The following is a 16,193-nucleotide window of genomic DNA, read 5'->3' on the forward strand; positions in this document are numbered from 1 at the left end:
AATGATGGGTGTACCTTTTAAACAATATGCTGGGTGTACGGATTACACAGAATGATGGGTGTACTGATTACACAGAATGCTGGGTGTACTGATTACACAGAATGCTAGGTGTACTGACTACACAATATGCTGGGTGTACTGATTACACAGAATGATGGGTGTACTGATTACACAGAATGCTGGGTGTTCTGATTACACAGAATGCTAGGTGTACTGACTACACAATATGCTGGGTGTACTGATTACACAGAATGCTGGGTGTACTGATTACACAATATGCTAGGTGTACTGATTACACAGAATGATAGGTGTACCTTTTGAACAATATGCTGGGTGAACTGATTACACAGAATGTTAGGTGTACTGATTACACAGAATGCTGGGTGTTCTGATTACACAGAATGCTAGGTGTACTGACTACACAATATGCTGGGTGTACTGATTACACAGAATGCTGGGTGTACTGATTACACAATATGCTAGGTGTACTGATTACACAGAATGATAGGTGTACCTTTTGAAACAATATGCTGGGTGTACTGATTACACAGAATGCTGGGTGTTCTGATTACACAGAATGCTGGGTGTTCTGATTACACAGAATGCTAGGTGTACTGACTACACAATATGCTGGGTGTACTGATTACACAGAATGCTGGGTGTACTGATTACACAATATGCTAGGTGTACTGATTACACATAATGATAGGTGTACCTTTTGAACAATATGCTGGGTGAACTGATTACACAGAATGTTAGGTGTACTGATTACACAGAATGCTGGGTGTTCTGATTACACAGAATGCTAGGTGTACTGACTACACAATATGCTGGGTGTACTGATTACACAGAATGATGGGTGTACTGATTACACAGAATGATGGGTGTACTGATTACACAGAATGCTAGGTGTACTGATTACACAGAAAAATGGGTGTACTTATTACACAGAATGATGGGTGTACCTTTTAAACAATATGCTGGGTGTACGGATTACACAGAATGATGGGTGTACTGATTACACAGAATGCTGGGTGTACTGATTACACAGAATGATAGGTGTACTGACTACACAATATGCTGGGTGTACTGATTACACAGAATGATGGGTGTACTGATTACACAGAATGATGGGTGTACTGATTACACAGAATGCTAGGTGTACTGATTACACAGAAAAATGGGTGTACTTATTACACAGAATGATGGGTGTACCTTTTAAACAATATGCTGGGTGTACGGATTACACAGAATGATGGGTGTACTGATTACACAGAATGCTGGGTGTACTGATTACACAGAATGATAGGTGTACCTTTTGAACAATATGCTGGGTGTACTGATTACACAGAATGCTGGGTGTTCTGATTACACAGAATGCTGGGTGTTCTGATTACACAGAATGCTAGGTGTACTGACTACACAATATGCTGGGTGTACTGATTACACAGAATGCTGGGTGTACTGATTACACAATATGCTAGGTGTACTGATTACACAGAATGATAGGTGTACCTTTTGAACAATATGCTGGGTGAACTGATTACACAGAATGTTAGGTGTACTGATTACACAGAATGCTGGGTGTTCTGATTACACAGAATGCTAGGTGTACTGACTACACAATATGCTGGGTGTACTGATTACACAGAATGATGGGTGTACTGATTACACAGAATGATGGGTGTACTGATTACACAGAATGCTAGGTGTACTGATTACACAGAAAAATGGGTGTACTTATTACACAGAATGATGGGTGTACCTTTTAAACAATATGCTGGGTGTACGGATTACACAGAATGATGGGTGTACTGATTACACAGAATGCTGGGTGTACTGATTACACAGAATGCTAGGTGTACTGACTACACAATATGCTGGGTGTACTGATTACACAGAATGATGGGTGTTCTGATTACACAGAATGCTAGGTGTACTGACTACACAATATGCTGGGTGTACTGATTACACAGAATGATGGGTGTACTGATTACACAGAATGCTGGGTGTTCTGATTACACAGAATGCTAGGTGTACTGACTACACAATATGCTGGGTGTACTGATTACACAGAATGCTGGGTGTACTGATTACACAATATGCTAGGTGTACTGATTACACAGAATGATAGGTGTACCTTTTGAACAATATGCTGGGTGAACTGATTACACAGAATGTTAGGTGTACTGATTACACAGAATGCTGGGTGTTCTGATTACACAGAATGCTAGGTGTACTGACTACACAGAATGATGGGTGTACTGATTACACAGAATGATGGGTGTACTGATTACACAGAATGATGGGTGTACTGATTACACAGAATGCTAGGTGTACTGATTACACAGAATGATGGGTGTACCTTTTAAACAATATGCTGGGTGTACGGATTACACAGAATGATGGGTGTACTGATTACACAGAATGCTGGGTGTACTGATTACACAGAATGCTAGGTGTACTGACTACACAATATGCTGGGTGTACTGATTACACAGAATGATGGGTGTACTGATTACACAGAATGATGGGTGTACTGATTACACAGAATGATGGGTGTACTGATTACACAGAATGCTAGGTGTACTGATTACACAGAATGATGGGTGTACCTTTTAAACAATATGCTGGGTGTACGGATTACACAGAATGATGGGTGTACTGATTACACAGAATGCTGGGTGTACTGATTACACAGAATGCTAGGTGTACTGACTACACAATATGCTGGGTGTACTGATTACACAGAATGATGGGTGTACTGATTACACAGAATGCTGGGTGTTCTGATTACACAGAATGCTAGGTGTACTGACTACACAATATGCTGGGTGTACTGATTACACAGAATGCTGGGTGTACTGATTACACAATATGCTAGGTGTACTGATTACACAGAATGATAGGTGTACCTTTTGAACAATATGCTGGGTGAACTGATTACACAGAATGTTAGGTGTACTGATTACACAGAATGCTGGGTGTTCTGATTACACAGAATGCTAGGTGTACTGACTACACAATATGCTGGGTGTACTGATTACACAGAATGCTGGGTGTACTGATTACACAATATGCTAGGTGTACTGATTACACAGAATGATAGGTGTACCTTTTGAACAATATGCTGGGTGTACTGATTACACAGAATGCTGGGTGTTCTGATTACACAGAATGCTGGGTGTTCTGATTACACAGAATGCTAGGTGTACTGACTACACAATATGCTGGGTGTACTGATTACACAGAATGCTGGGTGTACTGATTACACAATATGCTAGGTGTACTGATTACACAGAATGATAGGTGTACCTTTTGAACAATATGCTGGGTGAACTGATTACACAGAATGTTAGGTGTACTGATTACACAGAATGCTGGGTGTTCTGATTACACAGAATGCTAGGTGTACTGACTACACAATATGCTGGGTGTACTGATTACACAGAATGATGGGTGTACTGATTACACAGAATGATGGGTGTACTGATTACACAGAATGCTAGGTGTACTGATTACACAAAAAAATGGGTGTACTTATTACACAGAATGATGGGTGTACCTTTTAAACAATATGCTGGGTGTACGGATTACACAGAATGATGGGTGTACTGATTACACAGAATGCTGGGTGTACTGATTACACAGAATGCTAGGTGTACTGATTACACAGAAAAATGGGTGTACTGATTACACAATATGTTGGGTGTACTGATTACACAATATGTTGGGTGTACGGATTACACAATATGCTAGGTGTACTGATTACACAGAATGATAGGTGTACCTTTTGAACAATATGCTGGGTGAACTGATTACACAATATGTTGGGTGTACGGATTACACAATATGCTAGGTGTACTGATTACACAGAATGATAGGTGTACCTTTTGAACAATACGCTGGGTGAACTGATTACACAATATGTTGGGTGTACGGATTACACAGAATGCTGGGTGTACGGATTACACAGAATGCTGGGTGTTCTGATTACACAATATGATGGGTGTACTGATTACACAATATGCTGGGTGTACGGATTACACAATATGCTAGGTGTACTGATTACACAGAATGATAGGTGTACCTTTTGAACAATATGCTGGGTGAACTGATTACACAGAATGTTAGGTGTACTGATTACACAGAATGCTGGGTGTTCTGATTACACAGAATGCTAGGTGTACTGACTACACAATATGCTGGGTGTACTGATTACACAGAATGCTGGGTGTACTGATTACACAATATGCTAGGTGTACTGATTACACAGAATGATAGGTGTACCTTTTGAACAATATGCTGGGTGTACTGATTACACAGAATGCTGGGTGTTCTGATTACACAGAATGCTGAGTGTTCTGATTACACAGAATGCTAGGTGTACTGACTACACAATATGCTGGGTGTACTGATTACACAGAATGCTGGGTGTACTGATTACACAATATGCTAGGTGTACTGATTACACAGAATGATAGGTGTACCTTTTGAACAATATGCTGGGTGAACTGATTACACAGAATGTTAGGTGTACTGATTACACAGAATGCTGGGTGTTCTGATTACACAGAATGCTAGGTGTACTGACTACACAATATGCTGGGTGTACTGATTACACAGAATGATGGGTGTACTGATTACACAGAATGCTGGGTGTTCTGATTACACAGAATGCTAGGTGTACTGACTACACAATATGCTGGGTGTACTGATTACACAGAATGCTGGGTGTACTGATTACACAATATGCTAGGTGTACTGATTACACAGAATGATAGGTGTACCTTTTGAACAATATGCTGGGTGAACTGATTACACAGAATGTTAGGTGTACTGATTACACAGAATGCTGGGTGTTCTGATTACACAGAATGCTAGGTGTACTGACTACACAGAATGATGGGTGTACTGATTACACAGAATGATGGGTGTACTGATTACACAGAATGATGGGTGTACTGATTACACAGAATGCTAGGTGTACTGATTACACAGAATGATGGGTGTACCTTTTAAACAATATGCTGGGTGTACGGATTACACAGAATGATGGGTGTACTGATTACACAGAATGCTGGGTGTACTGATTACACAGAATGCTAGGTGTACTGACTACACAATATGCTGGGTGTACTGATTACACAGAATGATGGGTGTACTGATTACACAGAATGCTGGGTGTTCTGATTACACAGAATGCTAGGTGTACTGACTACACAATATGCTGGGTGTACTGATTACACAGAATGCTGGGTGTACTGATTACACAATATGCTAGGTGTACTGATTACACAGAATGATAGGTGTACCTTTTGAACAATATGCTGGGTGAACTGATTACACAGAATGTTAGGTGTACTGATTACACAGAATGCTGGGTGTTCTGATTACACAGAATGCTAGGTGTACTGACTACACAATATGCTGGGTGTACTGATTACACAGAATGCTGGGTGTACTGATTACACAATATGCTAGGTGTACTGATTACACAGAATGATAGGTGTACCTTTTGAACAATATGCTGGGTGTACTGATTACACAGAATGCTGGGTGTTCTGATTACACAGAATGCTGGGTGTTCTGATTACACAGAATGCTAGGTGTACTGACTACACAATATGCTGGGTGTACTGATTACACAGAATGCTGGGTGTACTGATTACACAATATGCTAGGTGTACTGATTACACAGAATGATAGGTGTACCTTTTGAACAATATGCTGGGTGAACTGATTGCACAATATGCTAGGTGTACTGATTACGCAAAATGCTGGGTGTACTGATTACGCAGAATGCTGGGTGTACTGATTATGTAGAATGACATTGGAGATGAATTTCACTATTTATTCACATGTACTTATTTCACTAACTCCCATAAACATTTGCTTAAGCCATATTATTATAATAAACCAAGTACGATGAAATTTAAAAAAACTAATGACGAATAGCAAAATAGGTGTTCTCAAGAAATTATGTACATTAATAAAAGAAATTATTGATAAATGCAGTAAACCCTAAAAGAGCACTGGCCTATAATTATTTACAATGTCTATCACTACCCAAGTATACATATATATATATGTGCGCGTCTGATTAGCACATTTTGGAAGTAATTACAATAATGTGACATTACATTACTTTATTCTGACTGTATTTTATTATTGCCTTTATTATTCTATTGTCACTATTACTGTATTGCATTTGTATTAATACCATTGTACTATTGTCTCCTGTAAACCCTATCTTGTTACTATAGTTTATATATCACGTTCCTCATATGCCATTGTGTAACGGCCTGAGCGTAATAAAGTTCTATTGTGTTCTGGGTGTACTGATTGCACAGTATGCTGGGTGTACTGATTGCACAGTATGCTGGGTCTACTGATTGCACAGTATGCTGCTGGGTGTCAGTAAATAAATATTTCTTATTCAAATAAACCTTTTCAATCTTGTCAAAGATGTAGGACAAAGATCGTGGGATAATTCCTCGGTCAATATATCTCTCAGCTCCTCCCGTGATTGTGAACGTCTTCCCAGAACTCGTCTAAAACAAATAGTATACAATATTAGTCAAAAACAAATTTGAACTAATCTTAATGGTTTTGTATAAATTATGATTTTAATTTAAATTGTTAGTCACTCTTTGAATATAGAAGTTATTTTTAACTCAACCATCTCACTAAAATCAACATATTTTAAGGCACTTTTTTCACATTTATGACTGCATAAAATGTTTCTTATTACACCATATTAATCTAGTGATTTTGGAATTATAATAAACATTAATAGACATCAGCTAATTCAAGACATGAAACAAAAAAACATATGAAGAAACAAATTATTTCATAATACAAGTATTTCCAATGCTTTATATAACATAAAAGGGTAACAGAAACAAATTAATTCATATAACAATTCACAATATCACAATGGTGCAAAATATTATTAAAACATATAATCAAATCAAAGACAAACCTGTCCATAAGCAAATATGGTACCATTGTAGCCCTGCAGTACACTGAAAAATGGAATTCAGATTCAAATAACAATAAAAAATAAAGTTAGTAAACCAAACAGAACATACATGTACAAATCATTATTTCCCTCCCCCTTCCAACAAATAATACTTGTACCTCAAAAATACTTTACTGTACAAAATGAATTTATCAAACAATATTTTCATTTTTAAAATGTTTATTAATAAAGATATACAATTTTATTCTTTGTATACTGGTATACACATGTAAAACGTTGTCCCCAGGACTCAAATTCACAAAATATTATAACTTTACATTTACAGTTAGCAGACATAAGTTGATATGAGTTTAGTATCTATTTCACAGAAAATTTTTACATAATTATGGAATATAGGCGAGAGAAAATTATTTATGAACATTTTTAGGTCACTGTAATTATAAGATTGGTTTTTAATGGTAGATTTACACATAAACATAATTTTATAACTGAACAACTATTGTTATCATTACAAAACCTATAAATAATATAGTTCGCAATACGAGTATACATGTACACAAATCACTTTCTTTTGTCCTTATCACGGCCCATCTTAAATACTGATGTAACACATGAAATAGATACAAAACACTTACAAAAATATGACTGCTAACCGTAGACACAAAGTTACAATTATGGTTTGTGAATTTGACTCGAGGCTTTTCAAAGTGCAATGACATAAGACACATTTCATCAGTGAGATCTACACCAGCTACATTTTACAATACAATTCTCATTATCAAAGTACCAAAGCATGTCAGATACTACTTACTTGTCAATCACAGGTTGACCCACACTATCAAAAACTTCATCTTGGGTTGCTTTCTGATCAAAAACTTTCTGGAACCTTAAAATGAATAAAGTCAAAGAACACCTCAAAACTGATTTAGAAATAACACACTATTACTATTAAAATTTAATAATCAGAAAATAATAAATATATCTTGATTTTTGTTTGGTTCTAATGTTCCTTGTTGAGCACCAAAATGTTTCTAAATATTTATTTCTGTTAAATTTTGCAACTCAGAAGAAATGATACAGTACAAAGAAAACAAATATATATTTAAACGGAGTGCCAGAATTCATCAGTATCCTCGAAGAATCGTGAAGCATCCTAATAACAGGAAAATGGCTACAATGCACACACATTGTAATCGCACGATCAATTTGATTATTTGATCTATTACCTTATTCAATTAGCTACAAATATCAATTAATAAAATGTTTATAACCTTACAAGTGTATTCTGTCAATAGATAAAACACATACCACAGTTGAATGTGTACATTCCAAGGCCTGGATTGGAAAGCATCCTATAGGTAAGAATAGACTTCCATAATTTGTTTTTGTTGAAAGAATACGTACGTCACATGACCTGACCCAATGATGAAAGCAGACGTGACAGCGACAGGATTCTTTCGCTGTTGACAATTTAAGTGCTGATTATTTAGAAGCAGGTAGGTATCAATATAGTATGTGATTTTATTCTATGCTACTATTTAAAATAACGATCGTGTATAATGCATTTTGTATAAAAATATCTTTTTACCTGTTTTTTCCTTTAAAAATGTCTTTATCGGTAGCAAGTACTTCCTGGTCCAGAATTAATGTGTTGTCAAAGTTCACGCGCGCGCAGATTCTTAACAAACAAGCCGTACATAAAATAGGACGCTTCTTGACTTAGGACGCCTTTCGATCTTTAGCGATACTCTTACTTTATACTTAAAAAAAAAAAAATATATATATATACTCTTCAAAAGAAGAAACGCAAAACCACATTGTCGTAACATTTGGAGAATTGATTTAATTATTGAATGGTGAGTCCGATAATTACCAAATGTTGCAGGATTGTTCACAATTCACTCTAGTCCATTGTGAGTAAGTGATAGGACACACCACCAAGGTCAAGGTCATCTGGAGTCAATACCGGGTGTGGCCTCCGCGTGTTGACAACTGCCTGGCACCGCCTGCCCATTGAAGCAACCAGAGTACGGATGACGTCCCGGGGGATGGTGGCCCACTCGGCCTGCAAGGCTGCTGCCAGCTCGGGCAGGGTCTGGGGCTGTGGTTGTCACTGTCGGTCCAACTCGTCCCATAGATGCTCAATTGGGTTCAAATCCGGTGATATCGATGGCCAAGGAAGGACATTAATGTTGTTGTTCTGTAGGAAAGCCGTTGTGAGACGTGCTGTGTGAGGCCTGGCGTTGTCATGTTGGAACACTGCGTTGGCGTTGGCCATAACTGGAACGATGTGTGGCCGGAGGATCTGGTCAATGTAGCCCTGTGCATTCAGGTTGCCCTGCACGTGGACCAGGTCAGTTCTGCCAGTGTGTGAGATGGCTACCCACACCATGACACTACCCCCGCCGAATCTGTCCACTTCCTGCACGCAGTTTGCCGCATAACGTTCACCACGACGCCTATACACGCGACATCTTCCATCATGACGTTGGAGCAGAAATCGGGACTCGTCACTGAACCACACCTGTCTCCATCGCAGTTGAGGCCATTGTCGATGAATCTGGCACCACTGCAGTCGGAGTCGACGGTGTTGTGGTGTTAAGATGACACCTCGAACTGGACGTCTGGCACGAATTCCTACCTCACGTAGGCGGTTCCGTACGGTCTGGTCGGATATCCTGCGCAAACCTGGTATTGCTGCGGCTGTGGAGGTGGCAGTAGTCAATCGTTCCCGAAGGTGGCGTACCCGGATGTAGCGGTCCTGCCCGGGGGTAGTGACCCGTGGTCGACCGGATCTAGGGAGGTCACGTGTTGATCCATGTTGCTGGTAACGGTTCCACAATCTGGAGATGGTGCTTGGGGACACATGGAATGCCCTGGCAACGGCCGTTCTGGATTCGCCTGCGTCTAGTCGGCTGATGGCATTGTTTCTCTGCGGTTCACTGAGACGTGGCATGTCCTGGATTGTCAACTGTCGGCCAGATACAGAGGCCAGGCAAGCGAACACCCTGCACTTTTATACTGTCGGTGTTCATGTTGCACGTGCAGACAACGCACGTGCAGTGGTGACATGGTTTGCACGTGGCTGCGTTTTTGCGAATATTCACATTTTGGAACTTTATTGTACAGTAGCTGCGTTTTATCAAATGTAACCGTGGGAATGTGTTTGGGACATGCAATGACCTTATATTCACAAAGCATGAACCGGTAGGAAACATAAAATCGGAGTTATAACCCATTTGTACCCTTTTGCGTTTCTTTTTTTGAAGAGTATATATATATATATAATATGCATTTGCTGATCAAGTGTTAAATAATCCCTGTTAACTCACCTAAATTTGTAGTTTTCTCTTTTGTTGTTGACAAATCCACTTGCCAGTTCTCGTGGGACAGTGATTGTCAGTCGGGGACACGCTTCCTCATCCTCATCTACATCATACAGCTAAACAAAACATGAAAAACAAATTAAATCTACAGTGTATTATAGATTTTGTGATATTATAGCTGAAAAAATATCATACATTTATTATTTAAAATACTGCATAAATACTTTTCCAATGACTATTATTTTTCACTTGTCATCCACAGCCATGGCAAGTATGTAACAAATTACTGTCTATGAGCTTTTTTTTGGGATTTGTGTCAACAAATAATAATGACTCCAACATAAACACCTGTAGCAAGCAAGTTCAGATGAAAAAATACAGTACAGACTGAGTCTGATTTATGAAAGATGATACGATTCCTGAAATCTGTTTTAGTAATTAAAAATAAAAAAATAGGTGTCATATAATTATAAAGCCTAGATCATATCTAGTTATCAATTTACTTTACATCTTGAGGTATTATTCAATACAATATTTTACAAAAAGTTCACAGGCCAAACAAAATAAATTTCTGGTCTCTGGTCAGCATGTGCGCCGATTTTGACCATTGTGCATCGACATTTTTTTTTTTTATTTCCCACATTATGACATCAATTATTGCCGGTTTTCTTGCTATGGCGTCAAACTGCATTTGGAGCCAAAATGTCATCACACATTAACTAGGACGTGCATTCTAATTTCAATTTAAATATGCCCCTTATTTCGGTAGCAATTATACCCACCTTTTCTGTGCAATTCATGCTTTAAAACTTTCGTCTGACCAGAGACCAACGTTTTTTCTTTTTGGCTTAACAGTCAATTTTTATCTTAAAGATAAAGGAAAGCAAACTTTGCCATAAATGGCTTCTCTCCATACTTGCCTGTAAAGTTTTAGGTGAGTGGCAAATTGATCACATTACATTACCTGTTTGTTGTTTCTGTGAACAGGAATGACATAAGTGGTTGTTTTATTGGTTTCTGCACAGACTTAAATGCTGCCATGCCGGCCAGTAAATACAGGGGGTGCCACTAACAAAGGGCTCATTACTTGAATTTCTTTTTTTCTTTTTTTTAACTTTCACTGGTTAAAGGAGAGGACAATTAAGGCATTTGGCCTGGTATGCATATTCAATGATATATAATGCACATTATTGCTTAATATCAACAAGTATAATCGTATAGTTAATTAATAAAACGGTCAAATGTGACGGCTATTATATATATATCGAGCTGGTGGTTACGTAATACCTAACGTGTCAGTATGTGTTGGTGGTCCAGGTATGCATCTTTCCAACACATAAGCCTCTTGTTTGAGTTGACCCTACCTTTAACACATTTATTGTTCCAATTGTATTGTGGCTGTAATTTACTATAAGTTATTTATTTCTGAGCAACTGATTTGTAAATTGCACACAAAAATAGGTTGGTGGGTTTTTTTTTTGTAATTTCCAAAACACTTTTACTTTTCTACTTACTGACGTAAGTAGAAAAGTGAAATTATTTACAGATAAAATATGATTTTTATAGCAAGTGCTTATGACAAGGTGAAATGACATATACAGACTGAGTTCCTATGTTTGGATATATAAAAACAATTGTTTAAAATTTTGTATAGGAAGTGAAATTGTGTTAAAAAAACCTAAAATCGTAGTAAATGGGCAACAGGTCTGCAACAAATGCAGAAAAGGTGAATTAATCTTACTTTCATAAATACCTTATGATCGGGATCGTGTTGATATATTTTTAGAAAATACATCTGATACATTACCGTGCAAAACAAGAATGCATTAAATTTTACAGCCCTGATTGTCGGTCTTTTATTTGGTTCAAAGACTTTACAAAGTTAGAATGACAATCTACAGATCTTTGTTTTCATACATGTTGAACACATGCAGTTAAAATTAATAACTGTGATTATTAAAATAAGCAAACATCATTATGTTGTATTCTGGATGACACGATTTCTCATTACCGGCCGCGAATCGCCATTACGCTAATTAAATATTAGGTATTATCATTATGTTTGAGGTTTCAGATGGATTATGTAACCGTTTGTTATATCAGAAGATAGAAAACAGCTTAGCCAAAATTTTAGCCATTTGCAAATTTTATTAGCCTTTTTTTTTTTTAATTAGCCAATGGCTAATTTGGCTACCGACAGCACAAGCCCTGTCACTCACCATAGCATTTTTACTTTTCACTCGTCTAAGCGTTTTGAGGTGTGCGATTTTTCACTTGCCATGGTTTTTCAAAAGCCAAGGACTGTCTGTAGCAGGCACGGTGAAAACAAGAACTTAGTAGACATTGGGGAGGGGATGTGTGTGCTAACTGAGATTGGGGGCACAAAGCAAAATTTCTAGGGGGTCCGGGATATGTTCCCACATAAAATTTTGAAAACTAGGTATCCTGAAATGCAATTTCCTGCATTCTACAATTAAAATTTCTTTTAATATTTTTTATTCAGAATTAATGGGGTGGGGGTGGGGGTAGAGCCTGCCAGCCCCTCTCCCCCCTCCACCATGTCTTTATAGTATACACAATACAGTGTACACACATGATTGGTTCTATCGAGTGGTACTAACTGAACACCCATACATACGGTCCTGAACACACGTGGGCACACACACACACATACACATGTATGTACATGTTTGTCTGTCTGTCTGTATATATATATATACACACACGCATATTTAATTTATCTCACTTGTGCTCGCTTTTATGTTTTACCTAGTTAATATTAGAATAATGGAATGGACTATAGTCCCTCCTGCAGGCACACCTTTTTTCATACTATGGAATTTACTACAAGTTATTTATTTCTGAGGCGATTGATTTGTAAATTGCACACAAAAACAGTATCTTTTTTTATTTCCAAAACACTTTTACTTTTTCTTCTTACGTCAAACCAAACCGAAATTATTTACAAAAAACAGTATTACAGAATGATGGGACGGACTATATCACTACATAATAATTTTATATATAATTTTGATAGGATGCAAAGACTTACCCCTATTTTCGCTCTTGTAGGCTTTATCCGAACAAAAATTTGTATTGTTTGTTTAACCATTGTGTAGTTCTTTTCAACAATGTGTAAATGTGATCAAAATATAATTAAAATATTCAGCATTGGTAAAAGAAAACCAAGTCTTGATGCTGTAACATGAGATTGTTTACATCGTCATCCTCCATCTTGAATGTGTTGCCTGAAATGCCTTGTGTCGAGGTAAAAAGAATTTGAATTGTGATTGGTCAATAATACATTGTGCTATTAATAGATTATGAGGAAAGCGTGACTGACAACAGTATTTTATACTGTGGTGCTGTAGTAAGTTGACAGCCAATGGAACAATATGCCCGTGCAAAGCAGCCGTGAGCTCGTAAATGGGATTTAACGCACGGATATTCAAGGTATGTTTCTTTTATGTGTGAAATAATAATATTTATATTATGGATTCAACAGAAACCTTTTCTTCGTTTTAATTTAAAATGCACATCAGTGGTCACATTATAATAAAGTTGATCATGCGACGAAGTGAATTCGCCTGCCACCACCTGCTATATGGCTTGGAGAAAAATCGAATATTGAAATGTGCCCGTCACGTTTGACCATTTTATGATTCTGAACTGGTGCTAAGAGTTAAAGAGATCACAACGTATGAAGTCGCGTCGCAGGTGGGCATTTGTATGAAAAATAGAATGTATTTTATAACACTAATAAACCTATAAAACGCGAAGCACATTAAAATAGCATTTGGCTTACGTGTAGTGGTTATAGTATGAGTTGGAGGTCTGGTTCTACCACTGTTTTATTGATGTCTTTGCAGAATGATTCATCTCGGTGAATAACACACACAGTAGTGGAATTGTAACATAGCTGTAATCCATTATGAAGTCAGCCAGTAGCCAGTACCGTCAATGTAAAGCAATAGTTTGTATAAACCTGCATAGGTGTCCACCTCTGTATTATTAACCAGTAGTGGGTTTTGAGAGGATATTTTGCTAAATTGTCAATCAAATATAGAAATATTAATAAGTTAATAGTTGTCTAATATAATAATATTAATAAGTTAATAATTGTCTATATCATATAGTAATATTAATAGTTAATAATTATCTATCTAATATAGTAATATTAATAAGTTAATAATTGTTTATTTGATATAGTAATATTAATAAGTTAATAATTGTTTATGTGATATAGTAATATTAATAAGTTACACAGGCGTAGGAAGGTGCTAAAAGGGGGTGGGCACACACACACATATATATATAAATACATGTATAAATCTATAAAAACCATTGCTGCTGCTACAAAGTGGTGTCACATGCCTCCCTTGCCCCCCGCTCCCCGCTTCCTACGCCAGTGAGTCAATATGTATTAAAAATCCATGCTAGTCACAGCAGGTCCTTAGGAACTGAGGGAGGCAGGGGCCTATCCCCTCAACAATAAAAATTTACCTCTTCCCCCCCCCCCCCACTCTATATAAACAATGGTAAAAATGTGGCTTGTGCCCACCCCACTAGATACTGTGGCCACTTCATTAGAGGATGTGCCTCTCCCCGACCCAGCCCCTCTCTAGATATCATTCCTACAGACCTGCTCAGCACTTTAACAAAGTTCACTATGTACTGATGAAGTAATGTTGTTATTTTTTAATGTGAAATCCAGTCTTTAGAATATGTATTTACAATGTTTCATTTTTTATAGTGCCTGTAGATTACTGGTTACCAAATACTAGTATAGGAGAACAAAACCCTCATGAATATTTTTTATTGGCATTGTTAACAGTTATTGGCAACGATTTTATATTGGGGGACCCACTGACACTGGCTGTTTTTACAGGCAAATATAAAATGTGGGGAGGGAGACGTATTATTAGCTTGGCCATTGCCCCCATGCTCCCACCCTCCCAAGCTATGCAATTGGTACATGTACCGGTAGTTGGAATAAGCCTATTATACAGATTAATTTGTTCATCACACACACACAAAATACTTTTTTCTCTTGATTGTTGACAATATAGTATTGGTGTCGGCAGTACTGTAAACCAGCTGTACAATTGATACTATCTAATTTTTTGCCAGTTTGCAAAAATTTAGAAAAAGTACTAGAAACAACAGGTTTGTATTATTACTAGCAGGGATAAAACCATTTTTATATAAAAAAATATCTTAAAACTTGCATCATATTTATAGGTGATTTAGTGGATGTACAAGGAGACTTCCTAAAATACGAAGATTTCATAGCAAAATATCACATACCTACGAATTTTTTGCAATATGCTTCACTAATAAATACAACTAAATGTTTTATACACTTATTACCAACAGGAAAACCCCTCAGAAATTTAGCTTGTCTGCAAATAGATTTCGTCCAAAGCAAACGTTCTTAATTGTTTTTCATAATATTGCCTTCTTTCAGTGCTTTTTCTTCTCTTCCATACACAACATGTTTCTTACCCTTCCAAGCACCATGGCACTACTATATTTGTTTTCTGGGGTCAATAAACTTTATTAAAAAACAAAAAAACCTACTAACAGGGAAGTGATTTTTCTGCTTTTTATCTGATTTCAGCTCTCTTGGTTTTTTTTTGCATAAAACAATGTTCATAAAATAGATTGGATTTGATCTGAAATGCTCAAAAATGGTATAGAGATTATTTCAGGTTTATTTCTTTTAAACTGATTATCTCATCCAGTATACTAGACTTTGCATGTTACCTAGATAAAACAATTTAATATAAATTTGACTTCTAGTTAAACCTAAAATTTTCAAGTATTGTCCCCTCTGTCTTTTGTAGTGTAGTTTTGATGATCATAAATATACGTATACATTT

General features: G+C 37.1%; 2 protein-coding genes across 2 annotated transcripts in view; one reads left to right on the forward strand and one right to left on the reverse strand.

Moving 5' to 3' along the window:
* LOC121370631 (kinesin-like protein KIF6) overlaps window positions 1-13,544 on the reverse strand; it is a 54,892-nt gene extending 41,348 nt beyond the window's left edge. The window contains exons 1-5 of the mRNA XM_041495996.1: window positions 13,364-13,544; window positions 10,318-10,427; window positions 7,797-7,871; window positions 6,986-7,028; window positions 6,450-6,554 (exon numbers count right to left, since the gene is read on the reverse strand). Of these exons, the coding sequence (XP_041351930.1) occupies window positions 6,450-6,554; window positions 6,986-7,028; window positions 7,797-7,871; window positions 10,318-10,427; window positions 13,364-13,423 (393 nt within the window). The 5' untranslated portion in view covers window positions 13,424-13,544. The remainder of the gene's footprint in view (window positions 1-6,449; window positions 6,555-6,985; window positions 7,029-7,796; window positions 7,872-10,317; window positions 10,428-13,363) is intronic.
* A 103-nt stretch (window positions 13,545-13,647) lies between these two features.
* The window catches only part of LOC121370632 (disheveled-associated activator of morphogenesis 2-like), a 108,009-nt gene continuing 105,463 nt past the window's right edge, over window positions 13,648-16,193 (forward strand). Inside the window, exon 1 of the mRNA XM_041495997.1 lies at window positions 13,648-13,764. The gene's annotated coding sequence lies outside the window, so the exon portion shown is untranslated. The remainder of the gene's footprint in view (window positions 13,765-16,193) is intronic.

Source organism: Gigantopelta aegis, chromosome 4 (assembly GCF_016097555.1).
Source record: "Gigantopelta aegis isolate Gae_Host chromosome 4, Gae_host_genome, whole genome shotgun sequence".
Taxonomy (NCBI): Eukaryota; Metazoa; Mollusca; class Gastropoda; order Neomphalida; family Peltospiridae; genus Gigantopelta; species Gigantopelta aegis.